General features: G+C 39.8%; 1 protein-coding gene across 1 annotated transcript in view; it reads left to right on the top strand.

Moving 5' to 3' along the window:
- The window catches only part of SYNE1 (spectrin repeat containing, nuclear envelope 1), a 534,160-nt gene that overhangs the window by 236,818 nt on the left and 275,133 nt on the right, over nt 1-22,209 (top strand). Inside the window, 11 exon segments of the mRNA XM_012646782.1 lie at nt 16-372; nt 4,587-4,723; nt 4,928-5,105; nt 7,134-7,316; nt 11,121-11,264; nt 11,605-11,760; nt 13,305-13,469; nt 14,875-15,047; nt 16,479-16,632; nt 19,268-19,411; nt 20,212-20,376. Of these exon segments, the coding sequence (XP_012502236.1) occupies nt 16-372; nt 4,587-4,723; nt 4,928-5,105; nt 7,134-7,316; nt 11,121-11,264; nt 11,605-11,760; nt 13,305-13,469; nt 14,875-15,047; nt 16,479-16,632; nt 19,268-19,411; nt 20,212-20,376 (1,956 nt within the window).

Below are 22,209 nucleotides of genomic sequence, written 5' to 3'. Positions count from 1 at the left end.
GATATTCCATTACAGGAGCTGATAGATTCCAGAGAGATTGGTGCAAGCCGCCTAAGCAGAGTGGAGTCGCTGGCTCCTGAAGTGAAACAGAACACAACTGCCAGTGGGTGTGAGCTCATGCACGCGGAGATGCAGGCCCTGCGCGCCGACTGGAAGCAGTGGGAAGACAGTGTATTCCAGACGCAGCGCAGCTTGGAGAACCTGGTTAGCCAAATGGCTCTTTCGGAACAGGAGTTCTCAGGCCAAGTGGTTCAGCTCGAGCAGGCCCTGGAAGAGTTCAGTGCCCTTCTGAAAACCTGGACTCAGCAGTTAACCCTCCTGGAAGGCAAGAACACGGATGAGGAGACAGTGGAATGCTGGCACAAGGGACAAGTAAGTCCGCTTCCTGTTTTCTGTGGGTGGTTATGCTAAAAAAATTTTTTTGACTCTCACTGTTACTTTAAAACAAAAAGAAATTTCTTGCTAAATAAAAACATGCAATATGCAGGCTTGGAGGAAGTGTTTATCTAGTTAAATTTACAAAGTCTGATCTTTTTCCTCTTCTCATAAATCAAACTCTCGTAAAAAGAAAGATTTGAGGAAGAAGGAGTTATTATTTGCCATAGGAAACATTTATTGTTCGTGGAGACATTTTACTTTCATTCTTATGGTGTAAGAATTTGTAATAGTGTATTCAGCCATGCAGACTGAAAAATAGCCTGTGGGCTGAGGCATAAATAGACAGAGAGTCATAGCTGTTTCCTTGCCAGTTAACTATTTCAAGCAATTAAATGATTGAATTTATAGCATTAAAAGACTCATTTGGTAATCTGCTAAAGCACAGCTAATAGTTTTCTTCCTGATTAGCGCTCCTCTGTGTGGTTTTGACAGCTGTACTTGAATTAGCCCGTTAACCGAACTCCTACGTCAAGCGCCCTGTTGCCTTCCCAGCCTTTTTTTTTTTTTTTTTTAAACAAATGGCAGCTTCTTCAAACTGTGAGAAAGGGAAACACAGCAGGGATAGTGCAGAATGGGCAGGAGCTTGACATTTTCTTCCTTTTTTTTTTTTTTTTCGAACTGTTAAATAGTATCTTTGAAAGCCTTTTCAATATTTGCAATTTTATAATGCCCTAAATCATGGATGTCCTTAAAAGGAAGTTTAGTAAAGTAAACTTCTCTGCTTCTATTTATGTTATAATCGTTTCAAAATAGCTCCAGCCAGTAAGAAAGTCATGTAGTATTTCCAGCATTGTCTTGTTTTAAACCAAGTATTTGAAACAAATTTAGCATACCATAAATTAAAACTTTATAATTATCTCTTTATGCTGTTTGATTTATAATCTTTCCAGGTTTATTGTTTTTGTTGTTGTTATGCATTTCTTGTCCTTTAGGTTTACACACCAGAATAAAGCTTAGAAATCAGTTCTGTGAGACAGGGACGAAGAAGTTGGCAATTGTTCCATGTGGTTCTGATATGAGAAAATCAATTATGCTATTTTGGCATCTTTTCATTTTCCTTTCTTTCCATTTCATTAATATGAGTGAAATTTTTAAAAAAACAAAGATTTGGTTATACCTAGGTGATAAATACTATTCTCAGTTATTGTTATTTCTTACATTGATTCTATTAGTGAAAATAATAGTTAAGGACTATAAAAATACACACGATAATGCAATAGTAAATATGAGCTTTTATTATAGTAGTTTTAACAATTCAAGAATATCAGCCCTCTGTTTAGGTCCACTTCCAGATTTGACTCTAGGGCTAATGTTTTTGATGACAATACTACATTTTCTCTCAACATTCATTTTCTTTTATTTCTAATAATGGAATTTTATCTAAAAGTGGAGGTAATACTTCGATTATTATTATTTTATAACTATTATTTTATGTTTACAAAATAAAGTAGATTTGCTAGGGTTCATATGGCATTGTTTTGCTGTTATGGAGGCCTTGTTGATGACAATCAAAATAATAATCACAAGTATTTATTTTATGCAATTAAATGACAATACTCAAGAAATCTTTTAAAGTATAAGAAAAGATGATTTATAAACTATGTAATACAATGTGGCAAAAAATTCTGTTTACTGTGTTTGTAAAACTTGTTTATCTTAATGTCCATTGGATTATTAGTATTGGAAATATAGCAGTTTTCTTAAGCTGTATAAGGGGGGAAAATGCATTCTAGCATGTAACCAAATCAGAAGTGTGGAACTTTATATAATGAAAAAAAAAAACTCTACTGGCATGCTTTAATTTAAGTTGAATTTATAGAAATTTTTTTAATGTAAAATTTTGATGAAAAGCTTTTTTTAATGTCATCTCAAATTTATAAGTGACTGACTTGAATCTCAGTATTTTTACTTTTTTAGTATGTGGTAAGTTGCTTTAGACTTTATAATGTTCTCCCTTAAATAAAAGGTTCAATATGACATAAATTGTTCCTAGTTTGGCATTTGGAGTTTCAGAGAGAAACTATCTAGTTATTATTTATGAATTTTTATGAATGAAATGTTTTAGACTCTTGTAGCCCAGACACTAAGCTAAATAAAGAATTGACAGACCAAGAGAACACCCTCCGTGCTCTCATGACCGCGGTGTAGGTGAAAAGACACACAGGTACAAAGCCAGTGGGCTGCTCATCGTGGGGAACGCCCACAGGTGCTCTGTGACCTCAGAGGAGAAGCCCTAAGAGGTGGGAGGGAGGGCAGAGGAGACTTAGAGGAATCATTTTTTTTAATTTATTTTTATTTCAGGATATTATGAGGGTACGAACATTTTGGTTACATTTTATGTCTTTGCCTAACCCAGGTAAGGATTAGAGGCATGCCTTTCCTCTCTGCAACACTTACCGTGTCCATTGGTTGTGAGTTTACCACCCCCAACCCCCTAATCCCTGGAGAATATTACTACCCTGTGATCACCATAGTGTTGATCGGTCAGTGCCAATTTGATGGCAAGTACATGTGGAGCCTATTCTTCCCATCTTGTGATACCTCACTTCGGATAATGGGCTCAAGCTCAATCGAGGAAAATATAAGAGGTGCTAGATCAATGTTGTTTCTTATAATTAAGTAATATTCCATTGTATACATATACCAAATTTTAATAATCCACTCATGAATTGATGGGCACTTGGGTTGTTTCCACATCCTTGCAATAGTGAATTGTGCTGCCATAAACATTCGACTGCAAATCATTATTTGAGCTGAGTCTTGGGGCATGATTACAACTTGACTGGATAGGTGAGAGAGGGGAACAGCACCAAAATGCAGAATTACTGAGGAATGAGAAATCACAGGAGAGGAAAGTAGAGGACAGTAGGCAAATTAGGAGGATTCTGTGCCATTCCAGAAAGAAATGATGGAGATGTCATGGGTCTGTGAGAGTCAACATGCAGAGGCAAAGACGGGCGTGATGAAACGAGCTAAGGCACAGAGGAGGCTAGACTGGGTGTCCCTTTCATGGAGTGAGAAGGGAAACAAAGGGAGAGGCCAAGATCCTGTTCAGTCTTCTCATTTACATCCGCTGGAGGACAGCGATGCCATTTACCAGGATGAGGATGCAACACAGACCTGGTTTGTTGAGGGATGTGCTTTCTCTTCAGATCTGGGCCATCTCTCGATAAATATCTCCGAGAATAATAATAGTAACAGCAACAGCTATTTGAGTAGTTACTCATCTTTTTGTACCTCCTCCTCAATTTATTTGGTTGCTTTGGTGATAGCACTATCCACACAGTGTTTAAATATACAAGAGTCATTTTCCTGCTGATTTCACTAATTAGGCACTTAGTGTGTTAGAAATTGTGCTAAGTGTTTGTCACTCATGATCTCATTTGCTCCTTGTGACAACTCTGTAAGAGGAACACTCCGATTGCAAAGCACCTTGTGTAACTCAGCTGACCATGGCATTGATTTCAGAGGTGTACTCTTCAATTCCTAAGAATTCATTTTGGATTAGGTACACTGTTTTTCATGTGTCTCCCTTGCTTCATTTGGGCAGGTGGGGGTGGGGAAGGTCCCAGAATCCAGCAAAATACTTGGCATATAGCAGATATTTAGCAAATATTTGATGGCTATATGAATGAAACTATGAAACAAATGAATTACAGTTAAATGAGACCTATGGATTATAAAAAATTCTTAATGTAAATGTTAACTGTATATGCCACATAAAATTAATTGCTGTATACATTTTAATCCAAAATAAGTGTTGCTTTTTTTTGCAGTGATTTCTCTTCACCTTTAAACAATATACTTATCTCCCAATGACCTAGTCAAACTATTTTTAAACAATGTAGGTTCTCTTTTCTTTTTCTTGATTCATTTTCAGTCCTTTGGCCAGTTAATCACTGGCTACTCTACAACATTTGACGCTACAGTGTCTGTCCATGGCTAGAAAACTAGAAAAGGAGACAAATTAGCTAAGTGCTATTATTTGCAAGGGGAATTCTGGATATAGGCCTCATTTCTTTATTGAATCTATGTGTTGGTCCCTCCCTCACTAATAATTTGTAATATAATTTATGCCTGTATAGTATGAGGATATGAGAATGACCCAATGTAAATGCTCCCTTCTTTGTCTTGTTATTTCCTAAAAGGAGATACTAGATGCTCTACAAAAAGCAGAGCCTAGAACAGAGGATCTCAAGTCTCAGCTGAATGAACTTTGTCGATTTTCCAGAGACCTGAGTTCATACAGTGGGAAAGTTTCTGGCTTAATTAAAGAATATAATTGGTGAGCATGGACTTTATTGGTATTTAAAATATTTTTATGCTAGAGGTTTATTTTAAGGTATAATTTCAAAATGATATTAATTAAGCCATAAATACATTAATAAATGAGGTAAGTATACATTCTAAGAACTGATTCCATCAAACATTATTTTAATCAACTTTATCAATTTTTTGCCTTTATCAAATTGTCAAATCATTTTTTCAGTCTTTGTTTGCAAGCATCCAAGGGCTGCCAGAATAAAGAACAGATTTTACAGCAAAGATTTCGAAAAGCCTTGAGGGATTTCCAGCAGTGGTTGGTTAATGCAAAAACCACTACCGCCAAATGTTTTGATATACCTCAAAATATTAGTGAAGTTTCAACAAGTCTTCAGAAAATACAGGTAAGAGCGTTATCAATTAATCCTAATAATGGTTAATTAATTCTAATAATTAATTGTAATAATAGGATTAAAAAGGTACCTCTAGATCTTTTTGGTAGTGCGTTGCATATTAAAGTTTTGCTTAAGAAACTGAAATTTCACATAAATTCCCACTTGAAATGGTTGATTTTGTATGTGAAGGGAAACTAGTCTGTTTATATAAGTACATACTATTTTTACTTGTGAATAAGGATTTAGGAAATAATAAAAGCTCTTTCTATGTGACGAACATTGAATTGTGCCTAAGCACCCTAAGTGGATTTTCTCATTTAATTTTCACAATAACCATATCAGGTACGTAAGATTATCATCCCCAGTATACAGATAGCATAAAAGAAATTTAGCAAGGTCGCAGAGCTGCTGTGTAAAATAGCCAGATTTATCACAGGTAGATTTTATGTTTGTTCATTTTTTTTCTCTAGTCCTTTCCTTTACCTAATTGCAACTTCATCGTGCCATTCTACATGTCACCTTCAACAGCAGCCTTTTTTAGGCACAGTTGTTGAAACTGCCTTTCATACCTGTGCATGTCTGATTATTCCATATACTAGCAGTCCCGAAAGATTGGTGATGAAATTTGAATTTTTTTCAGAGGACATATGTATATAGAAAACTATTTATACATGCTCATGCTTGAAGTTTTTCTAGTAGGAGCAGGCTCTGAAACAGTATTGCCCATATCTCGTTCACCAATTCGAATTCTTGGTTTATAATATAATAGGATAACTCTTGCTTTGAAGATTGGCTCCATTTAAAATTCTTCCAATTTTGCTTCGGGTTGAGGAGTAGAACTTTGAAACCTCATTCACCCATTTGTCTGTGTTGGAGAAACCCAGAACTATTTTTGAGGACAGGCTTTGGCCTTTTCTCTGGCCTTCCCACCTCAGTACAGCTCCATGTATGGGGGTGGCCATCCATGGAGACAAACATCCTGGGAGGTTCCTTCAAACAAAACCCACAACATAGAGTATCTATGCTTCTGTTTCCTGTCAGAATAAATAACCTTGAGCTTGGGCTTTCCATTTCTTCTCTAACGTTTGAAAATATTAATGGGAGTTGACTATAGAATACATACAGAATCCACCTATTTTTCTAGAGAAAAATTATATTCCTTTTTTTTTTTTTTTTTGAGACAGAGTCTTGCTCTGTCACTTGGGCTAGAATGTTGTGGCATCAGTCTAACTCACAGGAACCTCAAACTCCTAGCTCAGGTCATTCTCCTGCCTCAGCCTCTCGAGTAGTTGGGACTACAGGTGCTCGCCACCATGTCTGGCTAATTTTTAGTAGAGACAGGATCTTGCTCTTGTTCAGGCTGGTCTTGAACTCCTGACCTCAAGCGATCCTCCCACCTTTGCCTCCCAAAGTGCTAAGATTATAGGCATGAGCCACTGTGGCCAGCCTGTTGTCATTTTTTGATAAACTACCACTAAAAATACTAAAAATGTAATCTACTCCATATAATAGCATTTGCTTTATTAAGACTACCGAGGAAAATTCACATCCTGTCTCTTTCTAAGAATAATTGTGCTTCTGCTGAGCAGATGGTTTCTTTTTATCATATGTGAGTTGTGTACCTGGTTGTGTTTACTCTTTTGCTTTGGCAGCTAAGATCCTCAGAGGCAAAGCCATAATCCAACTCCATCAATAATACAGAACAATAGGGCTTTTATTTTGTAAACTAATCTTAGCCAGAGTCTGTTTTATTTTACAACTCTTATTTTCCCTCGGTACTCATTTCCTCTCCTGTTTATTTTTATCTAATTGTTAATATTATATGAGACAGCTCATAACATTTTTGGGACAAGTCAGAATTTAGTAAATAAAATAATTTGCAGCTGGATTATTAAAGGAAGACCTGGGCCTTTTAATGTATACAATTAAAATAACTTGTTTCTTCTCTTTGATTTTAATGAGGAATATGTAGAAAAATCAATGTATTTTAAAGTGTAGAGCATTTTATCATGCTTAATTTTATATGTTTATTTATAGGAGTTTTTGTCCGAAAGTGAGAATGGACAGCATAAGCTAAACATGATGGTGTCTAAAGGAGAACTTCTGAGTACTCTGTTGACCAAAGAGAAAGCTAAAGGGATCCAGGCCAAAGTTGCAACTGCGAAAGAAGATTGGAAAAATTTTCATTCAAATCTCCACCAAAAGGAATCTGCCCTAGAGGTATATATAGTGTAGCCAACCACGTGGACATGTTCTGTGTTGTTTGTTGTTGTTGTTAATATAACCGAGTGCCACTATCAATGACTTTTGTCATCCCTCTTTGAATATAAATGGATAACTGGATAACTGTGAAATAGCTCAATGCTAGCAGAGGGAGCCTCCCTGAGCAATTAAGTAGCTTCGTGCATGGTGGGGTCTATTGTCACAGACTCGTCCCTCCACAGACAGCAGCTTTACATTTCAGCGTAGCACTTAACCTTTCATTTAAAATGCCTCAATATTTTCTTCAGAGGCAATATAAGCTGAATTTATCATAACCATCGAATAATTATTGCCACAATAATTTTTTCTTCTGAGAGCATCTATTTTATGTAGCAATTCTTCTCTTAGAGGAAAATTTTAGAGACATGGGGAGTATCTTTTCCTTTTAAAACAATACTTCCTGGCAGAATAGAGTCTTCATTTGATTATGACCATAATTAATGCAAGATAGAAAAAGATAATAGAGGATTAATATTCAGTAGGAGAAAATGTGTATTTCCTCAATTCTTTTCTAACCCAAGACCATTGAGTTCTCTTTTGTAACGGTGGCCGTTCTTTCATGGCAGGCATCCTCCACTTAACAGAGTGATAACCACTGTGTAGTGCCTAGAAATTTACAGTTAACCTTGCAGGAATCATTAATGCAATGTGACTTGAGCTCTGAAGCATCAGCTGTTGAGTTTAGTATGTCTAGCATTGATTGCAAGATTGCCTAGTTCAAGAGATGGGCAAAAGTAAGCAAGTAGGTCATGAATTGCCTGTTTTCTTAATCTGTTATTTCCCTCATGATTAAGTGTGATTCTTTTAATTTATTCCTGCCTCCCTCCTTTTCTCCCTCCTTCCTATTAGGAATAGGTACATAATAATGCCTATTATATAGATACATAATAATGCCTATTATGTGCCAGGCACTATGGAAAGAATCCAAATGGGTTAGTCTTTTGCCTTGCCTCAAGGAGTATGCTTTTTAGAGCAGAAACAGTATATAAAAAATTATTGCCATATAATATACGTACGTTCAGTGGTTAATAGCGAGTCATAGAAAGATGCCACTAACTCTATGTGAAGAAACCAAGGAAGGTTTCCAGAGAGGTGACATTTTAACTGAATCTTGATGGCTAAGTGTTCTTTGAATTTGCTGAAGTTGACATGCATTTCGCCTGGAAGGAATTGAAGGAATAGGGCCTCAACTATGAATAGGAAACTTGGAGAAGTTTGACACTGACATAGGGTTTTGCAAGAAGAACAATAGAGATAAAACTGGAGGTGAAGATTGGGCCAGGTAGTGAAATGTCTTGTGTGCTAAGCAATTTGACCTGGACTCTCACCCTAGGGTTTCTCATTTGAATCCCAGACACAGTTTTCCCAAAAATGAAACATAACCCATCCTATTCTAAATGCTTAGGAGAGAAGTTAATTCATTATATTCAATGGATGCTTTAGGGAACTAGGATTTGATTCTCTCAGACCCCGGGTGGGAAAGGTTGAGTGAGGAATCTGCAGGTCTTTTAGCTGGAGATAAACATGTCAATTCTCTGACCACAGTGTAAACCAGGACGGGGAATAGTAAGTTACTGAGAGACCAGAGAAAGATTTTCATAGTGATCCAGATGACAGAGACGAGGGCCTGCATGAAGAAAATAATAATAGGACAAAGAATCTCTTAAAACACAACAGGATTTGGTAACTAATTAGGTGAGGGGCATAGAGAAGAGAGAAAAGTTAAGTTTGAGTCCTCAGTTTCTAATTTGGAAGATGGCACAAATGGTGATGCCATTACCTGAGACATAAATATGGAAGGAAAAGTAGTTTTGGAGGGGATAACAAAAATTCACTCAATTTAATATACATTAAATTTTATGTGCCTTCCAGACATTTAGGGGCTAATGACCAAGAGGTAGCAGTTAACGTGAGTGTAGAGCTCAAGAGAGACGGTAGAGCTGAATAGCAGTGATAATGGACAATCACCCATGCTGGACACTGTCACAGGCACTTAACGTATAGCAATCTGCATTTAACCCTCTTGACCATTCACGGAGGTAGGAGCTCGCCTATCTCTATTCTGTGGATGAAGCAAGTAAGGCACAGGCTGATTCAATAACCTGCCAAGGTCTCACAGCTAGTAAGAGACGGAGACAAGTTCAAACCCAGGCACTCTGTCTCAAAGTGTTGTGTACACACAGCTCTGTAAATGTGGGGCTTTGAGAGTTCGTAGGTGGTCACTGAAGCCACTGGAGACATAGTTGGAAAATATGCAGAGTGAACATTCAGTGGGATGTCTGCCCACCCCTGTAGGCAGAAAGTATATGAGGAACTTCTGGAGTTTAGGAGGAACATTAGAACTTAGTATGAAGCTCATCCTTGTTCTGATTACCCAGGCCTTGTGCTCAGATCCGTGACTGTGCTCCTTAGGAAAAGAACCCAGCTTCTTTCTGTGTTAGACCCCGGACTGAACCCCTAATGCTCTGTCCCTCAGTCCCTTTTCTTTCCAGAGCCTAAATTCCTCATCATACTCCCCCACTTTGCCCTGTTCAGTGACCCCATGAGACTCCAGTAACCCAAAGATGGAAGCAGTTTGAACTTATGAATGTATGTAATTATTGAACAAATATTTGTCAAGCATCTACTTGTGAAGGACTAGTGTAGGCTCGAGGGCTACAGCAGAGAATAAAACAGAACAAAACCCCTGCCCTCATGATGCTTAAATTTTTTTGGAATATTCCAGGGGTTATTTTGGTTTCTTACGTTTGTGCCTTACTTTTAACTTCTGAAAGCATTCCCACAGCGAAACCATCTCCCTCAAGGTGAGTATGGCACACGTGATTATCCCCACGTTGTAGATATCCTAGACTGGATACAGATGGAGCATTAAGCTGTTAGTCCTCTCCACTTAGATTTTTCAGATAATCTGTATGGACTTTCTCTTGGGCAGAACTACCTGAAGTGCTGATTAATTTTAATGCCTTTAATTGGTTCACATGGTAACATAAATAACAAAAATTCAAATTCACATCAGTCTAGCACTTTATAAATAATAGTGGATGTAGACACCTTTGCTAAAGTGAAATGGTACCATATAAAACTTTATCAAATACATTTTACGTCTAGGGTACCTACATGGTATCTATGCAAGTATTTACAACATTCTTATGTGGTAAGCACATAACACTATTTGGTATTTCTTATCACTTTATAAATCAGAATAAACTATTTATTAAGAACATAAACATGTAAACTACATGTATTTGCTATTTCTTGTCTCTTCCTAAGTCAAAATCAATAAAATGTATCCTAACATTTATTTATATTCCTACAAGCTACCACGGTGCATCCCAGGAAGTGTCAGAGCCAGGCCTGCTCCTCGTGGAGCTTGTAGGTCTAGTTTCGGAGACAAGGCACACCTGCCTCAGATGAAAGTCACAGTCCAGTCCAGCCCAGTCTATGACAAAGTGTATAGGCACTGGTATAGACAAGTGCGCTAGAAGTTGAGAAATGGGTATGATCCCTGAGGTGGGCTGGATAGTTAGGGGAAAAAATTATATTTTAAAAAAGTAGAGTCATAAAATGTTTTTAAACAATGTTCAAAACTTTTACATAGCTTACTAGTTAGTGCCAAGGTGAATGATGGAATATTCCGGACATCAAGAAAAGGGCAGAAAGGGGAGGGGGCCAGGTCGGAGTGGGTTTTGAATGCCAACTGAAGGACTCTGGACTTGCTATTAAAATATACTCTTGCCCTTGACACTATCTAAAACCTTGTAGAATCTAAAGATCCAAATGAAGGACTTCGAAGTAAGTGCTGAGCCGGTCCAGGCCTGGCTGAGTAAGACCGAGCAGATGGTGCACGAGAGCAGCAGTCGCCTCTACGACCTGCCAGCCAAGAGGAGGGAGCAGCAGAAGCTCCAGGTGACAAGACCCTCCACCCCTGCGACCACACCTCTGTCCCGCCCCCGTACGCCCATGAGAGCAGATGCATGCCGAGCACCCCGAGGTAGACTGTGCCGCCGTGGGATACCGTGTGTGCTTTCCCCATTTCTGACACATTTTATGTTTTCTAACTTTCCTCTGAGGTGTGATTTGTTTCCTTCCTCTGGTCCTCCACTGCGTGGAGATCAGAAATAACAAAGCCTTCAGGGTACTACGATCCATGGCTTGCCGGTGTTGATTTCCACGTTCTTTGGTCCCAAGCTTCGTGTGCGATGTGCTTTCCCCCGCCTCTGAATAGTGACTTGCTTGTGCTTTTCAGTCTGTCCTTGAGGAAATACACTGCTACGAGCCTCAGCTCCACAGGCTGAAAGAGAAAGCTCAGCAGCTATGTGAAGGACAAGCTGCCAGCAAGAGCTTTAGGCACAGAGTGTCGCAGCTGTCTTCGCAGTATCTAGCGCTAAGCAACTTAACAAAGGTAACGCCTGGCATGTCCATGTGTGAGTGTGATACTGATGTCGCCGAACTGCAGTTGCCACAGGTTGTGCAGGGCGCCCATCCTGACATGCCCCGGGGTGGCGTCTCTGGCTCAGCAATGAGGCGCCTAAACGCTGTGTCCCCAGCCTTGCAATCCAAGTTAATCATTTGTGTGACAGCTTAATGTGGTTCTCTGAAGACACCAAAGGAGGTTTCAAAGATTGAAGAGACTTCCGATCTATTATTGCACAAAATATCCCTTTTAATACTGAAATGATATGTCTCCCAGGGCTTTGACTTTGAAGGCTCAAAGCATAAACATAAGGCAAAACTCAGAGTTTTTATTCTAAAGAATCTCAGATTAAACTACTTTAGAAAAACATGAATCCAAAGTGTATAAATTTTATTGAACTAAATATAAAGGTAGTTTGAAAAAATTGGTCTAAATTTCTTATATTCATTATATAGTAGTCTAGGAGGTGTTGATTGAGAGTTTCAGTTCGGATTCCAGAGCAGAGCTCAAAATTGGCAATGATTCGTGTAACTGATTAGATCTCTTTTTAAACAGCTTAGGAAAGAGTCAACGAGTCCCACTATGACCTCATTTAGAGCACTCGGCTAGTATAATGCAGACCCATCTTGAACTTTATGACACAGATTTATCCTGAGCTTTACGTACCTTGTAACATTTGTTTCCTATATTTTAAATTTCAGATGTTAGAATGTAGGGAACCTACTGTAATTTGGTCTTTAATTTAACCTCACCTATTTTAGTGTTGACTAATTTCTCATCTGCTCATTTGGGTCATCAATAATACATCATTGAGACAGTCACACTAGTATAGATCTTGAAGTAAATAGTCTATGCTTACACCCATGTTTATTCTTACACCCATGTTTTTCTACCTTCAGAAAATCTGTCACACATCCAATGAATTAAGATGAAGAATGAATCATTTTAGAATGAATTAAGGACATATTTCTATTCCTTTGTATTTATTTAGATACCAATAAGTAGTAGATATTTTAATGCTTTAAGAGCTATAGACTATTATAAAGTCTTCACTGTGTTGGACATGACCTGTAATTAATAAGCGAAACCACATATATGGTTCCAAGTGTTAAAATTTAGAGATATTATAAAATCTCTTTTATAATATTCTTCAGAACTCTGGCTGTAGTGTGGGTCACGTGGGAATGTGGTGTCAGTTGAGGCAAACATGATATGTGAAAACTAGAAACTACTTTGATTTCCCTCCCAGATAAGGCATCAGGCAGAAATTTTACTGATAAAAGAAATCTTAACTGTCATAAAGAAGGTGAGGAGAAGTAAATTGTAATTTTTCTGCTTTTTGGCCCAGTTATTTTAATAATCTTACTATTTAGAAAGATAGTTCACATATCTCATAGAATGAGTGCTGACTCGTATCACGTGTGCAACATATGAAGCTCTGACTGATCGTAGTCATTCCACACAAACCATCAACTTTACACCTTGAGTCTCTGTGGAATGGACAGCTCGAAAACCATTTCTGTCATTTCCAGGAGAAAGTGTCAAGATTGGACAGAATTGTTGCAGAGCACAATCAGTTCTCTCTCGGCATTAAAGAATTGCAAGACTGGATGACGGATGCAGTTCACATGCTGGATTCTTACTGTCACCCGACATCTGACAAAAGTGTCCTGGACAGCAGGATACTCAAGCTTGAGGTATGCATGTTTAGAGAAATAGTTCCAACTTTACAGCATTTGTTTTTCTCAACATTTCCTGTCTCCGTCTGCCTGGTATGGTCACGTCACACTCTCCCCATGACAAATCTCAGAGCGCTTTGCCCGTGTGATACTGTCCACCTCGGGCGGACATGCCTGAGCATTCCTGAATTATTTCACTCTAGACATATTCACTCACAATTTTTTTCCAAAAAATATAATAAAACCCTAATGTGGTTATCTGCTTGATAGCCAAATAAGGGGTTAGTTTCAAATTACCTTACAAACACAATTATTTTGAGACAATATTTTGAAGGGCAAAACATTTCCCATCTTACGCAGCTCGCTTGCCTGCTGGTATCATTTAGTTCATCCTTCTCCCACCCCAAAATTTGCATCACAAATGCAAAAGTTCAATTTTTCATTTGTGATGAAAATAATTAATCTGCATTCATTCATATACAGAGTGCCTTCTAGAGAAGACTGGCACAGTGTCTTGTCACCAGCGAATCAAAGATGAATAAAATATGGTCTTCACCCTCAAGGATTTCATTTTCTGGGCCTGGAGATTGAAATACAGAGGACAGTAACAGCAGATACAGATATGCTTATGGTGTTAAAGACCGAGGAGTGGAACTGGGCAGGAGATATAGGTTGAACGCCAGAGCAGATTTCTTAGGAAGTCTGCTTGATAAACCGAGATTTTAAGAATGATGGAGGGAGTTATCCCGGCAACGATGACTGGGTGGAGATTTGACATCGGTAGCAGGGAGGGGAAAAGTATGAGCAAAAGCCAGAGGGAAGAAACAGCATGATGTGTGGCAAACTGCGAGCAGTTGCTTATTGCTGCAGCAGAAAGCGGTGGCAATGGTGGCTGAAGCTGAGTCTGTAGAAACTGGCAAGATCCACATTAGAAAGGGATGAAGCTTTGTCCTATAGGTGACACTGTTTTATAACTTTGAATTAAAGTTTCCCTCTCACGTAGGAAAAGAATAGGGCTTATGAAGAACTGGAGATGTATCATCTGTTTCTATAGGTTTGTTGTGCTGGAGACCTTAACACTTACAAACTCTTCATCCCACGGCCTTTGAGAACTCATGAATTCTACTGTACTGCCTTTTTCCGTTGTTAAAATCAGTAAAGTAAAACTTCATTGGAAGAAAGGGATTATTCAGAGAAGACTTAAGACTTGCAAAGCCAAGGCCACTTAGAGATCAGCAGGTGGCTGGTGAGTGGCACTCACCAGCAAGCCACTTCTCCACCCTCCATTTCAGCAGCCAGAGAGCTCCAGGGCAGGGGCGACCCAACTGCATATCATGCTGCTATCTTCAGGGGCTCTGAAATATTTAAAGCCAGAAATGTTGAACATGCAAATGGCAAAGTATTTCTGTGTTTGTTTCTACAGGCTCTATTATCAGTGAAGCAGGAAAAAGAGATTCAGATGAAAATGTTACTGACCAGGGGAGAATCTGTCCTTCAGAATACCTCTCCAGAAGGCATTGCTGCTGTTCAGCAGCAGCTGCAGAGTGTGAAGGATATGTGGGCGGCCCTTTCGTCTGCAGGGATTCGTTGTAAAAGGTAAGGGAAATCACAGCCAGGCACTGGCAAGCCATTAGTGAAAGATCAGTACAATACTGCAGTAACACACTGTTCTTGCGGTTCTCTTTCCCTCCCTCCTTCCTTCCTTTCCTCCTTCCTGCCTTCCTTCTCTCCCTCCCTTTCTCTCTCTCTTTCTTTCCTTCCTTCCTTTTTTTTTTTTTTAGAACAAAAGAAACTGGCAGGTATAATCTTGCATTTACACGGACCTACAATACCATGCCTGTGATTTAATATAATTAAAAATGCATGCTTCTTATTGTTGTTGTTCACTGCTTAAAAACCAAAAAATGAATAGATGTTTCATAATGTAAAGATATATTGATTAAAACCGAGTCATTTACTTGGAGGTAACCCCAGGAAATACTAGTGGGGGAGAGGGAAAGAAATGAGCAATGGGGAAGCCAGTAAAGGGCATATTATCAAACAAGTTACCATAGTGGGCAACTGGAACTTAATCCAGCTGGGAGCCAATTTAGAGCATGTGCCTTGGAGTTTTTGCACCCAAGGGCAGGGAAGCTGGGGCATTTGGAAACAAACCCCCATGAGTCAGGAGGACAGCTGAGGGCTGCCCATGAGGGTGACACTCCCCAGGTACTTCTTGCCTACACTGCCCTTGAGCTGAGAGTACATCAGTATGTCTTCGAGCTGAGAGATCTAGGAGGGAGCAATTGGAAGCCCAGTTGGCAACATGCTGAAGTGCTAGAGTCTGAAGGTATACATGGGGCGGGAGTGGCACTGAGAGTGTCTGCTGCAGAATTACCCAAAACATGGTAATAAAATTGAGCACAAATAACTAATGTAATTAAAAATATAGCATTTGGATTGAGACAAGGAAATATATAACTTATCTATAAGAGAAATAGTTAAGTTTTAATATTTGGACCAATTCAGAAAATGTTACCTTATTTTTTCATTGTGATTTTCTGATTTTTAAATCTCATGCAAGGTGGTTACTGTGCTTATTCTTCCTTGGTTCTTACTTCCTTCTTTTAGTAATTCATTTTTTTCCTCGCCTGCTCTGCATGTCCTGCTCAGCTTGATGAAGTTCAGTGTTGGTTCTCCCCTGCCTGGAGCTTTGGCTTGGGAAAAGGCCCACTCGGGAATCTCTCCCGGTTTCTCCTTCAGGACTCTCCCAGTGTCTGCTATCCCCTGGGCACTGACTTTTGGGTTTGTACCCAGTCCCACTTGTCTGCCTATCGGCCTCGGTTTAACTTGCTTCCTGAACCTGTCCTTGCCAGAGTCCTAGGTTCAGAGTTGATAAACCCTGGCGAGACTGCCCAGGCCCAAGCCAGCCCCTTTCTTGGTCTCTGGACCCCCTGCTGGCCGGAGTGGCCGGAGCAGACACAATGACAGATTATAGACTCATAAGGATTCTTCATATAGACTATTGTCCTTTCAAATCCCTTTCAGTCAACTCGAAGGCGCTCTTTCTAAATGGACAAGTTATCAGGACGATGTTCGACAGTTTTCCAGTTGGATGGACGGCGTCGAAGCCAGTCTAAATGAATCTGAAAGGCAGTGTGCGGAACTGCGGGAGAAAACAGCTGCTCTCGGAAAAGCCAAGGTTAGAGCTGGATTTCAGATTCCATTTGTTCTCCTACAGGCCTCTGTAGAATGCCATAGTCAGACAAAAATATGATTACCCGTATGCCAGGGCTATACATATAAGTAAATTATATTTGGGGCTGGGGTTTAATTTCTAATGGCTTCTTAAACTGGACTTTTGTTTATGGTTATTTTATTAGTAAGTGAAATATTTCTCTTCCAGGAAAACCATGTAGACTCATGTTTTATAGTATAGACCATTTAAAAAGTAGCACCTTGTAACAACATCTTTCAATATCTTCAGCCTGCACATTGCTGGGAAGTAAAAAGGCTTTCTTTTTATCCCATCCTTTCATATTGCTACTTTTGTACATTTTTCATAATGATCGTACTCATACAGTACAGCATGTAAAGATTTTTATAATATATAAATATTAAGAATGCATTCTTAATACTCTTTTATTAATAGTAGGATTCAAACATAAAGCTTTGGAGACTTACAGCATTACTGCAAGGCACGTTCATTGGACGGCCTATTCCATCACAATTTCGTCATGTCCTCAGCAGTATTTATTATCTGCTACGCAGAAATCCTCGAGCTCTTGTATTCTCAGTTTCTGTTAATTTGTATCTAGTCACTGTGAATAGACTAAATTAGACACCTGGTTATCCCAGCGTCTTCTTTCTCATTCCAACTCTGCGTCAGGCATTAGGCTATGCTGATCCATTCTCTTCATCTGAATTGGAGCAGATCCCTAATTTCTCACCTTGTTCCTTGTCTCCATCTACTGCTATCTTCACATAAAGGTGAATGTCTCACTTCCCTGCTTAAGAGCCCCTGTTGGCTTCCGATCGCCTACGGTGTAATCCCAATCTCCCCACCTGGTTTGTAAGAATGGTAATAATCTCCTCTGCCATCCTCATTTCCTTCACTCTCCCGCCCTCCTCCCTTCCGCTCTGCAGCCTGACTGAATCTCACGCTATTTCCTAAACCCTGCCCCGATCTTTACAACCCCGTGCCTTTGCAGAATCCCTTCACTTTTCACAGAATGTCCTTGCTCTGCCTCTGCACCTGGCAACCTCCTGCTCGCCTTTCCGAACCAGTTCACAAATCATTTTGGCTGTGACATACCATCCCCACCACCACCCTAGGCTTGATTGGTTGTTCCGTTCTCTCATGGCCCTTGGTTCATAGCTGTTTATTAATCTTATAGGATATGTGCTTACACGTCCCTCTCCCTCTGTGGCTAGAGATGCTTAATTTTCTTTACATCCGCAGGACATGGCTCTTTGTCTCAGCAAATGCTGAGTAAAAGTTATTTGAATAACTAAACGTGACCCATGCCAAGGCGCTTAATATTTCTGGATCTCATTTGTACATCTGTAAATTAATAGAATCATAATTATCTGCATCATTATCTATATTTTTTGTAATAATTAATTGCTCAATTAATTAAATTATTCATCTATTCAATCGATATTTATTAAGAAGTTGCTGCATGCAGGGGGCTTTATGCCTAATTCTAGGCGAATAAAACAGGCAAGGGCTGTGTGCTGGTGGGGACACATCCCCTCAGCAATAAGTGTACAAATAAATACATAATCACACTGGTAAGTACCGTGAAGAAGAAAAGCAGCATGATGTGAGAGAGAGTAATTTGGAAAAGGCTAATGTAGATTGTTTAGGGCCATGGGGGAGGGACAGGAAAGGCCTCTCTGAAGCAGTAGACATTAGAGTACCCCCTAAAGGATTTAATGCAGAGAAATTAGTGTGGGGAGGAGTTGAGAAAACAGCATTTTAGATGGAATAAACAGTGTGTCCACAGGCCCTGAGAAGGGAAAACCTGGCGCAGTAGGCAGGAGTTGCTGCAGCAGAGAGTAAGCAGGGGAGGGTGCTGCAAGGGGTTTGGAGGGTGGCAGGGACCTGATCCTGCATCGCCACGTCGGCTGCCCTGAGGATTTTCCACTTGATCCTGACAGCGTTAGGAAGATAATCCATGTTTTAAGCTAGGGAGCCACGTGATTCCATTTTTAATCCTACGGCATTTTATCCCTTAGGTTGCTGGGTAGAGTGTGGAATAAGGGGTAGGGAAGAAGGGGTAGCCGGGAATCTGCCTAGGAGACCGCTGCAAAGTCCGAGTGAAAGGTGAGGGCAGCCTGGGCTGGGGAGACGTGAGGACAGATGTCATGATGTAATGGGGACGGAGAACTACCAGGATTTCATGATGGATAGGAGGACGGAGAGCTAGGAGGACTCTGGAACATTCCAGCATTGTGGATTGAACATCTGGGTGGGAGGGGGTGGTATTTACTGTTTGAAAAAAGACTGAAAGAAGGGGGTTTGGTGGGTGCTGGGGCAGAATGGGGAGGAAACCAGGAGCCCATTTCTGGACATAAGAGGTTTGAGAAATATGAAGTAGGTAATTGGGAATTCCTATCTTAGAGAAAGTTCTGGACCAGATACCAAATACAGACAGACACACACACACACCCCCACATAAATATACATCCATGCATTCACGTATGTATCTATGTCAGATATATAAATGGATGGAAAGATGGGTAGATAACCCAAGGTCACTTGTCAACTGTATGGTTATCATTGCTTTGATGGCACATGGATAACTCCTTTATTTTTCAAATATGCTCTCTAGTTATTAAATGAAGAAGTGCTGAGTCACAGCAGCTTACTGGAGACCATCGAAGTCAAAGGGGCTGGCATGACAGAGCACTATGTCACCCAGCTGGAGCTCCAGGACCTACAGGAACGGTACAGAGCCGTCAAAGAGAGGGCCAAGGTAGGGCTGACCAGGCTCCTTGCAGACTCACCACCACAGGAGTGTCTGGAGCTGTGCTTGTTTCAAGACTCATTTGTTTTTGAGAACAACAGGCTTGTGAAAACAGAACATAAGAAGCAAAATGCACTTTAATATTTTAAAGGTATCCCTTGCAAAACCAAACAAAAACCTTCAAATATTGTTAGTATATGAAAACCACTAAAGTAAAATAATTCTTAATTTAAAATTCTTAATTTAGAAATGTGCCAATTTAACAAAAATTTAGACCAGCTTTATAATGAAGACTCATCAATGCCTTATTACATCTTATGATGAGAAATTTCTAAAGTAGGAAATAATCATCAGTCGTATTTATCAGCCTTCACTTAGGCTTCACGAAAAAAATAAAAATACTTTTTCAGAGCACGTCCTACTTTATTAGACAAAGCACATGAAAAATTAAATCTACAGTGAGTCCAAATCCTCATTTAAAGCATAAGAATCTCAATTTTTTTCATTAGCAAAAGGAATTTTTAGGAAAAGGAAATTCATTTTTTTGGCATGCCTGTTACATTTTATAAGGAATTTTGAGATCAAGTAGTTAATTCAACAAAATAATCTTTAAGATCCCTTTTAATCCTGAAATATGTGTTTACATTTTTTACATAAATCTTGAAGGTTCATTCTGCTAGGAAATCATTCATATTCCAATGATTTAATGATTGTGCTTTTCTAAAATTCCAAAAGTGAACTCTTACAGCACATTGACGCTATGTGTAGTAATGTATTCCTATCTTAATGATTTTAAATGCTAATTATAGGAAGCAGTAACCAAGTCTGAAAAACTCGTTCGCCTGCACCAAGAGTATCAGAGAGACCTAAAGGCATTTGAGGTTTGGCTGGGGCAGGAACAAGAAAAGCTTGACCGATACTCAGTTCTGGAAGGTGATGCCCACACTCACGAGTCGACATTGCGGGATCTTCAGGTAAAGCCACCTTTATCCTGAAACAAGGGAATCTTCCTTTTGAATATGAAATCATTACTTTGAGCAATGGGAAGTTAATAGCACCTTGAGCTCTACAGGCAGCTGATGCATATTGAGTGTAACCCGGCAAGGTTTGATCTAGGGCATTCTGGGACCTCAGTAGCATATGCTGGTTGAGATCATTTGGTAGGCAGTTTAGACTGGGCAGGGCTGGCACTTGGGGGACTCTTAATAGCTACCAGGCTGACAGGTGTGGCCTCTGACAGGTGTGGCCACAAATCTAATTTATAGTGCTGACTGGCCCACCCGCCTGTTGCTCCCTAAAGGATCAAATCACATGTGGGAACAGCAGCAGGATCAGAAGAACGTGACACTACTCTAAGTTCAACTGGTGGCTATATCTTGGGCCATCTGATTTTAACTAAAACCTACAATATTGTTGACAATACAGGGCTAGGCTCAGAATTCCAGAAGAAGGAATTACAGAAGCTTAAAGAAGTGTTGGTTCTCAGGCCAGCAGGCTGCAATTCAGGGTGAGATGTCGGACACAGTGGGAATAGCGGTCGTAACCCATTTACTTATTTATTTATTTGACATTTATTGAATACCTAATACAGTGCAATGTTTTGCTAGCTACTTCAGGTAATGATGATTACGATATTATTTCTGTCTTCAAGGGACTTGCAATCTGTTGGGGAACACAAATCCAGAGATGGATTGTTATAAACCATGTGGTGAGGACACTAATGAAGTAACGCAAAGGATCTTATAGTAGCATCAAAGGGGGAACTTAATCTTGCCTTGGGAGGTAGGTAGGGGTCAGGGAGGTTCCCCAAGAAGGGGCCACTAGGTACACATAACAGAGGATGGAGAAAGGCCAGTGAGACCACTCCATGTCCCTCCCTCAGTGTGTTGGAACTTAACAAATGTGCTATCAGCCCTGAATAGAATTGGTTCTGGATTGGGCAAGATTTATCTACAGTTTGGGCAAGGTGGAAAAATCAGGGACTGTCATGGTTATCTTTGGTCTATAAAATTCTGGCTATTTCTGTTAGGTCTTGGGGAGTGTTACATAATGGCAGGAGAACAGGGTTGGGGTTAGGAAGTTGGGACTCTAATCCTTGGTGGGACCTGACACTAGGTGCCTTCAGGCAAGAGAGAACCTCTTGGGCTCAGTTTCCTCAACAGAGTTGTTGTAAGGATTAAATGAAATGTGAGAAAATCTTATGTAAATATATGGCCTATTCATGAAATAAATAAATAGTAGAAGTTAGAAGAATCACAATTCCCTTGGCTTACTTACAGGTTTCATCCATCCTGCCTTAAAAGAATAAGATGTCCTGGTCCACCAGGTTCAGCTGTTGCAATTTATTTGAGTAGAATTGACTTTGTTTTCTTTAACCCTTCTGAGCACTTCGCTCCAGTCACCCTTAGCAAGCAAATGCTGAGCTCCTTATGCTTCCATGTAGAAACTAGGCCAACCCCCAGCAGCTGCTTCTCTTGTTCTGGTCAGAAGAAAATATTTCACTTAACATGGAATGAGTGTGGTTCAAACCTAACTCCAACTGCTGGCTTTGCCATGTACTAATTCTCACACTGTCTTAGTTGGAGTCACTACTAGTGTTAAAAAGAAAGGAAGATGCTAGTGGCAGAAAACAGTAGTGGCAAACTGCGATGCCCCATCCCCACAGCAGAAATGTCTTCAGGATCTGGGTGTCCTACAGCATGCACAGTGGGTGGGGTGGGGGGATTGGCCAGCAGTGTGAACCATATTCACAAGTTATTTTGTATAAACTGAAGGCCTAATTTGGATCATAGAACATATATATATGT

This window comes from Propithecus coquereli, unplaced genomic scaffold (assembly GCF_000956105.1).
Source record: "Propithecus coquereli isolate 6110/MARCELLA unplaced genomic scaffold, Pcoq_1.0 Scaffold25, whole genome shotgun sequence".
Taxonomy (NCBI): domain Eukaryota; kingdom Metazoa; phylum Chordata; class Mammalia; order Primates; family Indriidae; genus Propithecus; species Propithecus coquereli.
This window is presented reverse-complemented; position numbering and strand designations above follow the sequence as displayed.